Raw genomic sequence first — 14,342 nt, forward strand, 5'->3', positions numbered from 1 at the left:
TTTCCTTAAACGAAGCTTGATTACCTCGGTTCAAGTGAAATCAATTCTGGTATTCAACTTAAGGGAAACAATATTGAGAAAGTGAGTGTAAACATGAGTGAACTGTGAGGGAGAGTTTTTTTACTAATTTTTTATTGCAGGATTATAAAAAAGCAAAGTTAGTTAAACCACTACATGAGAATGTCCCTACTCGAGGATGAATCGTTTTGAAGAAGGGGGGATGATACAAGTAAAGCGGGGACAACTCACAGGAATTGAGCATAAATAATCCAGTTTTATTTTCTCAAGAGTCTTTGTAAGAGTAGGAATTGCAACAACATGGATGTTGGAGTCGGATTGACATTTTAGAGTCCAAAAGGATTTTCTACTTCAATAAATTAATTAATTAAAAAGAGTTTGAATCATAAAAGAAAGAAACCAAAGGAGGAAGAATTCCTATTCGTAACCAAATCTCCATCCTTCATTTTCTCATGGATAATACTGGATTTTATCCTATATATTTTTTCCTAAATTTTCTCCTAAAATTTCTCATGGAAGAAAAATTATTTTCTACTTCAGCTCGAAAGCTTTTAAGGCATGTATAACTCAACTTCTTCAACAAATAATTAATTAAATATTGAAGTCCAAATCCAAGTAAAATAAAGTATGGAGAATTCGACCAGAACACCACCACTTTTCAAAAGATAAGACTTTTTCTTTCAATTATGTTTGTGTTTCTTTAAATTCATATTTTATTATATTACTAGATAAGAATGTAATTAGAATTTTTCTATAATTTAGTTTTTGAATTCTTGTAGAATTAGTGAGATCAATAAAATTAAACTTTTAGCTTTTGTTAACTATTAGCTAAGTTGCTCTTTAGGGATGTGTCTTCAACCTTCTTATTGAGTAAAGAATTGGTGTGTACTTATCAATATAACTTGTAGTATTTTCATCAATTTTTTTCTTGAGTTGATTTTAATTTATCAAGATATTTTTTGTGGCATTCTAATCAATTCAATTTATCCCATTTATCTTAGTTTATAGTCACAAGTTGAATGCAAGTTAAGTAGAGAGGGTTTATTTAGGGATTTAAATATATGTATGCTAATATTCCATGTGGAGTTTTGGATTGCATGTATTGATCCTAGGTTCTACATTAGTTGGTATCAGAGCTTAGTCTTCGATAAATCTATTATATTTTTAATTTACTATTTGCATTAATTTTCTGGCATAAAATTAGCACTCGTTACATGTAGTGTTAAATTCATTTAGTTTATTTTCAAGAAATTTTTTTAATGTTGTTATTATAATAAAAAAATTATGTGAGAAAAAAAAAGATTATGTGAAAAAAAATATGTGAACAAAAAATTCCAACAAACCTGATTACCCTTAAAAAGGGCTTCGGTACTAAATAGATCTTACTATCTTGCATAATCTATCTTTTTATATTTGTTTCATCGATTATTATTTTATATATCTTTGTATCCATTCCTATCCATCATAAAAAAAAAACCAAAAAAAATAATAATAATGTTCATAGTGGCTTTCCTTGCACTCTAAATTTTTTTTCTCTCATTATGCTTTTGTTCCATTACATCACTAAGTAACTAATTACATTATAGTTATTTAGCCTCATACATAAACACACATTATCTTTATCTATGTGCTTATATTCTATTGCATCTAGAATTGTTCTACAATTTTATTTCCCTATGATTCTTTGAAGTTTCCTTAAATGAAGCTTGATTATCTTGGTTCAAGTGAAATCAACTCTTGAATTCGACTTTAGAGAAAAAAAAATTGAGGGAGCGAGTGTAAACACGAGTGACCTATGAGGGAGAATTTTTTCACTAATTGTTTCTTACAGGATAATAAGAAAAAGGAGTTGGTTAAACCACTACATGGGAATGTCCCTATTTGTGGACAAATTATTTTGAAGAAGAGGGAAATGATACAAATTATTTTGTTTAAGAGTCTTTTTGGGAGTAGGAATTGCATCAAAATAGATGTTGGAGTCGTATTGGCATTCTAGAGTCCAAAGAAATTTTTTACTTAAATAAATAAATTAATTAAAAAGAGTTGGAATCATAAAAGATGAAGGAAACCTGAAGGAGGAAACATTCATCTTCTTACTCGAATCCCCATCCGTAATTTTCTCATGGGTAATACTGGATTTTATCATATATTTTTTTTCCTAAATTTTCTCATAGAAGAGTAATTGTTGTATACTTTAGCTTGGAAGCTTTTAAGGCATCTTCGACTCAACTTCTTCAACAAACAATTAATTAAATATTGAAGTCCAAATTCAAGTAAAATAAAGCACAGAGAAATTGACCAAAACACCATCGTTTTTCAAGAGATAATACTTTTTATTTCAATTATGTTTATACTTCTTTAAATTTATATTTTATTAGATTCCTATATAAAAATGTAATTAAAATTTTTCTATGATTTAATTTTTAAATTCTAGTAGAATTAATAAGATTTATACCTATATAAAGGCATTACTCATTTGGTTATACACATTGAAGTTTGAGATTAATAAAATTAGACTTTTAGTTTTGGTTAGTAATTGGCTAAGTTGCTCTTTAGGGATGTGTGTTCAAACTTTTTATTAACTGAGAAGTTGGTGTCTACTTATCAAAGTAACTTGTAGTGTTTTCATCAATTTCTTTATTGAGTTAATTTTATTTCATCAAAATATTTCTTGTAGCGTTTTAATCAATTCAATTTATCTCAATTATCTAAGTTTGTATTCACAAGTTAAATATGGGTTAAGTAGGGATGATTAATTTAAGGATTTAAGTTATGTATGCTAATGTTATATGTAGAATTTTGGATTGTATGTGTTGGTTCCAAGTTCTGCATCAGCTGGTATCAGAGATTATAATCTCGTAAATCTATTATCTTTTTGATTTACTATTTGTATTTATTTTCTTATACAAAATTAACATTTATTACATAAAGTGCTAATTCATTTAGTTTTTTTAATAAATTTTTTTAATATTATTATTATAGTTAAAACAAATTATATGAGAAAAAAAAAGAGATTCTGTGGAAAAAAAAAAAGAAAAAAAGATTATGTGAAAAACAATATGTGAAAAAAAGAGAGTTAATTAATTAAAGAGAGTTGGAATCATAAAAGATGAAGGACACTTAAAAGGAGGAAGAATTTTTATTCCTAGCAGAATTCCCATTCTTAACTTTCTCATGGATAAAGTTGGATTTTATCCTATAATTTTTTCCTAGATTTTCTTTCTAATGGAAGAAAAATTATTTTATACTTGAACTTAAAACTTTTAAGGCATCTTTAATTTAACTTCTTCAACAACAATTAATTAAATATTGAAGTCTAAATCCAAGTAAAATAAAATATGGAGAATTCGACCAATGGTTTACAAGAGAGAAGACTTTTATTATGTTTATGCTTCTTTAAATTCATATTTTATTAAATTCCTAAATAAGAATATAATTAGAGTTTTTTTTAGAATTTAATTTTTGAATTCTAATAGAATTAATAAAGCTTATGCATTTATAAAGGTTTCACTCATTTAATTATAAAGATAGCAAGTTTGAGATCAATAAAATTAAGTTTTTAGTTTGGATTAGCTATTGACTAAATTGCTCTTTAGAGATATGTTTTCAACTTTCTTATTAAGTGGCGAATTGATGTTTATATATTAAAGTAACTTGTGGTGTTTTTATTAATTTTTTTTTGAGTTGATTTTAATTTATCAAAATATTTCTTATGGCATTATAATCAATTCAATTTATCTCAATTACCTTAGTTTGCATTCACAAGTTGGACGTAGGTTAAGTAAGAAAGATTTATTTAAAGATTTAAGTTTATATATGTTAATATTATATTGTGAGGTTTTAGATTACATGTGTTGATTTCGAATTCCGTATTAATATTATTTAAATTATAATTTTACATTAGTATCAACTAACATTTTATTTTTTAAGAAATTAAACCATATAAATTATAAATTCTAACAATCTTTATTAGGTTATAAGCTCAAATTGAGTTATCTATCTTGTGTATCATTAATTTTTATATTATTATTAATATAAAAATACAATATAATTATTACAGTTTGTAATTTTTTCTAAAAAAAAAATTATAGATTTGAACATTACAACTATTGTTTTATCTATCAGGAAACTTACCATTATATATATATATATATATATTTATGAAATTCCCACATATCATATTTTTATTATAGTGATACAAGAGGAAATATATTGGTATGTAATCCTTAGTTCAGCCAATCAAAATTTTGAGACTCCAGCGGCTGTTAATAGAACTTCTATGCACCCTATCAATCCTCTTGACCATACCGCTGACGTGTACGGACTGGATCTCCTCTCTCTTCCTGTTGCCTCTCCTCTCTTCCTCAATCTGTTTCTCTGCAAAAATCTCAAAATCCAAATTCTACCATCAATGAATTAGAAATTCGACGACACCTCCCTTCACATCCGCTCCAAAAATATCACTAATAGAATAATAATGGCGGAGAATGTTTCATCATCTTCTTCTCCGAAACCTCTCCAATCTTCAAACCCCGCAGACCCGTCGTCGGCGACAGGACCACCGCTGCCTTCGTCTTTGGCAACATTAACAGCGCCGATGAATGCAGCACCGACGCCAAATCCGACGACGGCGACAAAGACGACGTCAATTATGTCGCAGAACGTTAACAGCAGTAATCCACAACCGAATTCTTCATTATCGAACCCAACGGCGGCACCGCAACTTCCGTCCCCTTCTCCCATATCTCACTCACCTTCGCTTGACCCCCAACAACAACAGCAGCAGCAGCAGCAGCAACAGCAAATTGTTCAGCAGCAACAGCAGCCGCAACAGCAACAGCAGCAGCTGTCTCAAATCTCTTCCTCTCCGCTTCCTCCTCTGCCACAACAGCAACACCAAATTCTGCAACAACAACAGCAGCAGCAGCAGCAGCAGCAGCAGCAAATTGTACAGCAGCAGCAACAACAGCAATCCCAGAATGTCACTCCAATGTCTAATTACCAAATATCACAAACCCTCCAGCGATCCCCTTCCATCTCGCGCCTTAACCAAATTCAACAGCAGCAGCAGCAAGCGCAGTACGGGAACGTATTGAGGCAGCATGCACAAGCAGGGTTATATGGGCAAGTTAACTTTGGTGGGTCTGCTTCGATTCAACAGAATCAGCAGAATCAACAGAATCAGCAGATGGGTCCTCATAATTTGTCTAGGTCTGCGTTAATCGGCCAGACAGGTCACTTGCCTATCCTGACGAATGCAGCCACGGCGGCCCAGTTCAATTTGCAGTCTCAGTTATTAGCTTCGGTATAAACTGAACCAATTCTTGATGTTATATTAATTAAATATTGTCTTTATTTTTTCTCTTTTTCTCTTTTCGATGGTGTGTACTAGCTATTGAAGAAATATTTATACTCACCATTTCAAAAGCATCATTCTTGACAAGAATAAGGATTCAGTACCAGACCATCTAATCCATTCCAATGTTTTGAATTATTACACTCGTCAGTGAATTGAATAGGTTCTTGATGCGACATTGCTATTTGTTGCTCTACAAGGCGAAAATGTCATTCTAGTTGGAAGGTTAACTTCCTTCCTTCTGTGTGTGTGTGTGTGTGAGGTGCCCGGTGGTGGGGGTGTGGGGGACACTATTGGAAGTTACTTCTTTCTTTTTTTTTTTTTTTGTGTGGAGTGAAGTGATAGTTTGAATTAGTGGATTATGTATCAACTTTTTAGTTGATCCTATGTAGTTAGTATTATATTGCTGGTAGTCGGCATTTGATTCCGAAAGTGAAACTTACCTTTTTTTCCTCATATGGTAAAAAATTTGAACACTGAATTAATGCTAACTGATGTAACATAGAACAATAGCCTTCAGAACATGAATTTCTTCATTTTAACGGTTAATTTGCTCTAGCACTATGGGAATACGCTGTCTGGCACCTTTTCAGGACTACATGTAGTATTTATGATATATTATTGACTGTATCCTAGATACAATGTGTATAAGATACTAAGCCAATATCCAATTATATGATGCTGATAATTTCTTTTTATTTGAGTAAATTGAGATTGTTGCTTTTAGTTTTTTACCAATAAAAATATCATGCTTTTCTCAAACAAGTGACGGTTTTAATGTAGCCGAGACAGAAAGCTGGACTGGTCCAAGGGTCTCAATTTCATCCAGGAAGTTCTGGACAACCTTTGCCAGGAATGCAAGCGATAGGGATAATGGGATCACTTGGTTTGAGTCCACAAATAAGAGCTAATGGAGCACTTTATGCACAACAGCGGATGAATCAAGGACAGATGAGGCAGCAATTAGCACAACAGAACCCTCTTACCTCTACTCAGGTACTATTTTCAGTTAACATATCCATATATGATGCTTTCTTGGCCTAGTGTAGGATTGAGGACTCAATGGTTTTATGATTGACTGTCAAGTAGTACCACCACCTCTGTAATTTTGGCATATTTTCCAAATATTTGTTGGATATTCGTTTGCCAACTGTTTGCATCACAATAGGGCCTTCTGATCTTGTCATTGTGAATTAGCCTTTTCCAGCCAGGTGTGGATTAATTTGGAAAGCTTCATAACACGGTGTTAATCATACTCTCTTTTCCAAATTTCTAATAATGGTATCTAATTTATTGTGAGTCTAAATCTGCAACTGCTTAAATTTGTACGCATACAAGACGCTAGGATGGTTGGAAACGAAGTAATGAGTTAGATTTCAATGCTCTTAAATTTGCTTAAACATATTTTACATCTATATTATATAACTTCTATTTATCAATAATGGCCTGGAGAAGGGATGATTGCAGCCCTTTTGACGAAAGAAAGAAAGGTTATACCTGCAGCACTGTAAGGCTACAGCAGGTTGGTCTAGCAATTAGGGGCTTGCTGTTTGGTCATCTATGATACCAGGGCCAATAAATAAAAAAAGGGCTTGTACCATAGCTTTTGGTCAGTGATTGGTGGATGTGTTGAATGCATTTCTTTTTGTGTACTGCAATATGTGTTTGCTGGAGTTCAAAAATATTTTTTCATATGCATCACTGACCAGCGTTACTTTATGCTTGCAATTTCTGGAGGTGAATGACTCACTAATGCTGTCTCTTGAATTCCTTTTCTCCTAGAAGTTCAACTTCCAGTGAAAATTTTATATGCATTATCTGCTGTTAAAGTTTAATATGATTTGATTGTTGACCTTATTACAAAATGTAGGGTCAAAACCTACCAAGGACATCGTCTCTTGCATTTATGAATCCCCAGTTATCAGGGCTGGCGCAGAATGGACAACCTGGTATGATGCAGAACTCTTTGTCACAGCAACAGTGGTTGAAGCAAATGCCTGCAATGTCTAGCCCTGGCTCACCATCATTCCGACTTCAACATCAGCGGCAGCCTGTTCTCTTGCAGCAGCAGCTGACTTCTTCTCAGCTCCACCAGAATCCTATAGCCTTGAATCCACAGCAACTGTCCCAGTTGGTACAGCAGCAGCCCCAAATGGGACACTCGCAGCTGCATCCGCCACAGCAGCAGCAACAACTACAACAACAACCACATCAACAATTGCAACAGCAGCCTCCAGTTAATCAGCAGCAACAGCAGCAGTCTCCAAGGATGCCAGGTCCCAGCCAAAAATCTCTTAGTTTGACAGGATCACAGCCCGATGCGACTGCCTCTGGTACAACCACACCTGGGGGAAGTTCAAGCCAAGGAACTGAGGCAACTAATCAACTACTTGGGAAGAGAAAGATACAAGATCTGGTCTCACAGGTCTTGCTTTAGTATTGTTTTCCTAGATTATCACTTTCTTTTTTCATTTCTAATAAATATTTTACTATTTTCTCTTTTGATGATGCTCAGGTGGATTCACAGGGAAAGCTGGACCCTGATGTTGAAGATCTACTTTTGGAGATTGCTGATGATTTCATTGACTCGGTAAAGGATTTTTTTAGGCATCTAAAACTCTCTCTTATAATTTTTCTATATGCTTCAAAAATTTTAGGAAAGGATATGCATTTCTCTGTATGAGGTTTCCATGGGTAGTATGTGTAAAGAGTACTTAGTAAACCCAGAATTTAGTATATTATCATCTTTGAAACAAGCTTAATAAGAACAGAAGAGTCAGCACCAGGACCATTTTGTAAGGGCAGATACTTTTAGGTGATATATATTTGTTTATTTGGACCTCTCAAAGGGTGTGGGAAGTTATGAGAGGCACTGATTTGAGGGAAAAAATGGTATTTGGAGTAATTAAAGAAGCACTATCTTCAGGATTTAAGCATGAAAATATCATATGCAATTCTGCAAATATCTTTATGTACTGAATACATGTATTTCATTGATTACAAATTTTTGGCCTCTTAAAAGTTCCCAATTGTAAAATACTGCTATGAATTTAGAGGACTACCTGGTTCATAAGCACCTTGCATTATGATGCAGAAGTGACTACTTCTAGATTGTCTAGGTGAATAAGGAACCATAAGCTTATTAAATATAAAATTGGTACACTATTTAGGAGTCTACTATTATAATTTTAGAAGTTAGGATTTAATTTTTATTAGTATTTAGTTTTCATACTTGTATTTGTAGTATTATTTTCTTATTCTATTAGTATTAGTATTCTTAATTCTATCCTACTTAGTAAATATTATGTATGGAGCATTATAAAAAATATCTTTGTAATTTTATTTTTTCAGAAATATTTTAGTTATTCAATAAAGTACTTTGAGAGATTCTCAATTTTCTAGTTGTGTAATGTAATCAAACTCTTAACTATGATGTTTAACTTCCCATATGTGATATCTGAAAAATCCTAAGCGTGATATCTAGGATTTTTTCATAAATCCCTAAGTAGGTAAATTGTCCTTAATTTGTCATGCATCAATTTGTATCGGAGTTAAAAGGATTCTACATCCAAAAATATCAAAACCCCATATCCAAAGAGCACAGACCCATCTGATTCACAAAAAAAAAAGAGGATGCAGAATACATTAAATCGCGAACCCTAAAGATCACAAACTGGTTATCAGTTAGTTCATGAGCATTGTCAAATGCTGGGTGACACGATCCCTACCACCAGAAGAGAAACTCACCTATTGGCAGAACCCTGAAGTCCCATCAAGAAACTCAGTTGTAGATTTGAGACAATGCAAAATACTATCAATACAATTTTGAAAGAATTAAGACACTCATGCATTGCACAAGTAGCTCCACCAGTTCAAAATTTGCAAAGTTGCCAAGTTGCTGATAAAAAGCAAATTGAAGATAAGGTTAGAGATATTTCTAAGAAAGAAAAGGTTGAAGCTCCTGATTTTGGTAGAAAAAGAGATGTTGATTTTTTCTGTGGTTGATTTAATTCAAAGGTATAATACCTTAACTGGTATGACATAAAAATACACAAAAGGTCAGATTTGCTAAAATTAAGTTGGTTGGACTCGAAAAAATATGGTGGTATAGCATTAATAAGAATCTAACAAGAAAGAGACAACTGACAATTGAAATATAATATGAGATCAAAGCAACTCTTCATATAAAGCTTTGCCTCCAAACTATTTTGACAAACTTCATGATCAAACTTACATTTTAATTTAAAATAACATGTCAATAACAGAATATCTACAGAAGTATGAATAATTAAAGATTCTGTGTCAGTTAATGGAAGATGATAGTCAACCAACATCCCTGTTCAAGCTAAGATTAAGAGCTGATATTAGAAGAGAGTTAATTCAGCAACCTCCTACAACCATAGTCCAAATACACCAAGCTGCCATTTATGTTGAAGGATATTTGAAGTATTCAATTCCAAGAAACATTAAGTTTATGGTAATGGAATTCACTCCCAGGGATACCTCTACATTGAAAGCGGAGCTGGATTGACATCAATTTTCCAAACTCTTTTTGAAGGTGAGAAAACTTTTTTGCTTTAGGTGTGGACAGAGCAGATACGTGAGTTACAAATGTAAAGAAGAATAACTTGCATGTTAGAATGAAACAAAAGGAGGAGATCTGAGGAAGAGATGATGGTTATGTACCTCGCTTCTAGTGAACAAGTAAATACCTTGCTGTAGAGATGATGGTTATGTACCTTGCTTTCGCTTGTAGTAAGATGTACATCCACATGCCCTATGAGGATGATGATTTAGCTTCTAGTGACAAGTAAATACCTTGCTTTTGCTTGTAGTAAGATATACATCCACATACCCAAAAAAGGAGGAACAAGAAGAACCACCACGTGTTCTTATTGCTCAAGATCTTTCCTTAAGAGGCAACTCTATGGAAGTTCTATGCAAGGAGAAACGTGAGAGCTAATTGATCATTATGTTGACTTCATCTTCACACCATGTTTCACACTCTTAAACGATTGTGTGTTTCCATTATTTTTGGAATGACCCAGTAGAAGTTTCCTAAATTTATAGGAAAGCTCGAAGATCAATATTTTTAATCATTTGCCCCTTCAGAGCTTGTGGATTAGTTCTCTCCAAATAGAAGATAATGATGTAGAATGGATTAACTATAGATTGCCTAAATAAGTTAGAAGCCATTATTCTATTAGGTATAATACAACTATTGTATTTAGGTCTCTATTATTATAGGTTTAGTAACTTTAGAATTTTGTTCTTATTAGTATTTAGTTTTACTATTTGTAATAGTAGTTTTACTTCCGAATATTAGTAGTATCAATATTTCTTAATTTAATAATATTTAGTAAATTACCTAGGAAGCATTATAAATATCTTTGTGATTTCACTTTTTGGACACAAAGTTAGTTATTCATTGAAATATCTGAAAGTTTCCCAGTTTTCTGCTTCTGTGATGCAATTAAACCCTTAAGTGTGGTGTTTAAGACTTTTCAGATGTGATGACTAAAAAACCTTAGGTTATCTAGGTTTTTATCCTCAAATCTTTTAGCAGATCTTAATTTGCCATACATTACCATAGTGTCCCTTGTCTACTTTGTATAATAATGTCCTCTTGTCCTTTTCCGCATATGGTATATGTTTGTATTTGTGGTTTTAGCATTTTCTGATGGAATCCTGGTAGAGATTTTATATGTTGTTATTTGCAGGTGACATCATTTGCATGCAGCTTGGCTAAGCATCGGAAATCTTCAATTTTGGAGTCCAAGGATCTTTTGCTACATTTAGGTTTGTCTTGAATGCTAAATTTTTCTCCAAAAAAATTTCCTTTAGTATGTATAATACGAATGTTTGCTAGAGATGGTACTGATTTTATTGTTTGTTCGTTTTTTTTTAAATGAAATTTGGGCTGCGGCCAGAGATTAGATTCTATATTATTAAAGAAAGGAGAAAAAAAGAAGGGGCTACCCTCTTTTATGTGTACTTGGTGAGTTTCATCATTTGCTACTTCCACTTTAGGCCTATAATGCACATGGAGGAGAGGTCATAATTTCTCTCCATGAGTACAGGGGAAGGGAGGGAGGTCAATTGCTTTATAATAATCTTGCTATTAAGGCTTGATAGTTTTGCTTCCATTAACCTTTCTCTCTGAGCTCCAAATTTATTAGAAGAGTTGTGCTATTCTGGAGATATGACATCCTTTCTAGTTTGATAAAATTTGATACTTGACATGGTTTTCTTCCCTTGTCATCCAGTAAGTGAATGGGTTTGTTCTTTATTAGAAAAAATTAGATAATTAAATTTGTTGAAAGTTATGTAAGGGCAATTAATGCACTGATAATTAGTGCAATGCCCATGCTTCTCACTCTTTTTTTTCCCCTTTCTGGTAATCAGTTCGATTGTCAGAAGTGTGAATTTTGCCTTGGAAGAAAACCAAGTGCTGTTTTTGTTTGACTCGTATCTCATTTTTTCTACAATCTAGAAATGGCTTGACGTAAAATTGGTCTCTGCCTTTCATTCTTTTTTAGTTTAGTCCCTGGCCTTTCATTTCTACTTCAAATAAGTAATTTAGTTAGCTTATTTGCTAAAATAAGCATATTTTTGGCCATGTTATCACTATGCGGCATCTATACCATCAAATTTGATGCGTAGCTGCTAGATGGATCAATATGCTCCATTTAAAATTTTACCTGATCTAAAAGATCTAAATCTAACCCATAGAAGACCATTTCTTCCAGCTCTACTCTCTCTGCTCTTAAAACTAGACCGTGTAAAAATGGTTAATTTAATTTTCGCTCGAACTCATAAATTTAACTTGTGACAGAAATGTCCTTAGTTTTTTATGACATAGCTATCACATGGTGATGGTATGTTCAAACATGTCTTGTTTTAACATATAGGAACTGAAGGACTAATTTGAAATGAAAATAAAAGGTCAGGGATTTGATTATAGCAATTGAAAGGTCGTAGGCCAAATTGAAAAAGCAGTCAAAGGTCACATACTTCTTTTGCAATTAAGCTATCTAGAATTTTACTCTGTAGTTTCTCTTTATAAAGAGGTGTTTCATAAATGTTCCCTATACTTTTCCATTTGTATTAAGTTGGTCCATTGCATTTTAATTAAAGCAAGTAGTTGCTTGTATATTTACAAGGTATTAAATTGATATTAAATTTTCACTTGAACTAATTATAAAGATAAAAAGGTAGATAGCTAAAAAGACTAACACTTGAACAAAAGAAATCTATCGAAGTTGACTAAATTATGTTAAGTTGTTCCAAAAAATAATTAAATAACATTCTAGTTCTCTGATGTTGACAATGATAAATGTCTGGTAATCTCTTCATTTTCTTTTGAATGGGTAGAAGCACCCCTGTTATCTCTCAATATGTTCAGCATCAAATGTTCTATGGCTGCAAAATATATTTGCAATTAAGTCCCCATCAGAGATGGCATTTTTAGCCTTACGTTTTTTTGTCATCTCATTTTACTTTAAGCAAGTGGAGCAGTAACATCTTATTTATGCGAATGATCTGCAGAGAAAAACTGGCATTTGACTGTTCCAGGATTTTCAAGTGAAGAGCGAAAATACGAATCAAAAGCTGTAAGAATTTCTCTTTTCCTCTGGGATTTTCTTGTCTCTGTTTCTGTTTCACATTTTATGCTGTGTACTCTTCCATTCTGCAACGTGTTTCAACATTTGATGACAATCTGCAAGCTTAATGAGATGAAGCAAATTAGAAACTTTCTCACTTTATGTTATGTGGAGATTTATATTAGATTTGTTATGAACGAAATAACAATCAAATGTAAGATTTTAATATCATTAGTTTGAAACATGCAGTTATCAAGTGATCTCCAGAGGAAGCATCTTGAAATGGTAAGTTGCGATCTATGTGCATGTTCTACACGAGTCCTTCCAATTAATTGATTAAACTTTTCCTTCTGCTCGGTAAGGTACGTGCATTGATGGAATCTTCACACTCTGAAACAAACACCAACAATCCCAAAGAGATGATTAGACAGGGGAACAACAGTTCTGTCGGTGCCAACCACCTGTTAAGACCTTCACCGAGCTCTGAGCAGTTGGTTACTCAGGCAAGTGGATCTCAAATGCTGCAGCAAATAACGCGTTATTGATGGATGGATGTACATACACTACGGTGATTTGGTATCTGGTAATTTGACTGCAGCCAATTGAATCTCAGAGGTAAGCATCATAAGATCTCACAGCTGATGGCTGTTCTTTAAAACAAGAACTCTTTTTTCTGTGTGGATGTTTTGTGGGTTACCTATTAAGATAGGGTTTGGTAGAGATAAGAGAATACCATATAAATAGAAGAGGATAACATCAGTACCCTACGAACTAAATATTATGTTGTTGTTATACTGAAAAAGAGTAGAAGTGATTAACTCCATTTTCGATCCAAACAGTTCATACATTTCCTTTTTTTTTTTTTTTTTTTTTTTTTTTTTTTAAATTACGCAATTTGGAACTCATTATTTAATCTAATAAATTTATCAAGTTTATTGTTTTTCCAGTTTCCTTTGTTAAAATTAATAAATATTTATTTAGTAGTGACACGATATAATGAAAAAGTATTGGGCGTAAAAGATACATGCATATTTTTAATACTAGCTTAAAGAAGTCTTGAGTTTGGTAAAAACATTTATAAAGTAACTAAAGAAAACTTAATATTTTGATTAAACAATTATTTGTTTTAGTTCTATGTAGGAAAAATAATTGTTTATTGTTAAAGCTATTTTTTTAAAACAAAAAATATTTAAATATGATATAATTATTTATAATAAATAGTAAATCTTCGTAATTTATTTATTTACGTTTATAGTAACAAATTTTTTTCACATATTGATAAGAAGATTTCTGTCGCTATCTTTCTTTTTTTTTTGGGTATGAAAATAAAATTGAAAAAAGAAAATGTGTAGATACAGTTTATC

At 32.4% G+C, this 14,342-nt stretch overlaps 1 protein-coding gene across 1 annotated transcript; it reads left to right on the forward strand.

The window, feature by feature from the left end:
- The first annotated feature begins 4,351 nt into the window (after positions 1-4,351).
- EER4 (Transcription initiation factor TFIID subunit A) lies at positions 4,352-13,679 on the forward strand. The gene is made up of 8 exons (XM_088218268.1): positions 4,352-5,323; positions 6,158-6,370; positions 7,245-7,799; positions 7,890-7,964; positions 11,095-11,173; positions 12,923-12,987; positions 13,228-13,263; positions 13,341-13,679. Exons 1-8 carry the CDS (start codon positions 4,496-4,498, stop codon positions 13,521-13,523), a joined length of 2,034 nt encoding a protein of 677 aa, XP_088074394.1. The 5' UTR covers positions 4,352-4,495; the 3' UTR covers positions 13,524-13,679.
- Positions 13,680-14,342: the final 663 nt, after the last annotated feature.

This window comes from Carica papaya, chromosome 4, assembly GCF_054855325.1.
Source record: "Carica papaya isolate Zhongbai chromosome 4, ASM5485532v1, whole genome shotgun sequence".
NCBI classification, from domain to species: Eukaryota; Viridiplantae; Streptophyta; class Magnoliopsida; order Brassicales; family Caricaceae; genus Carica; species Carica papaya.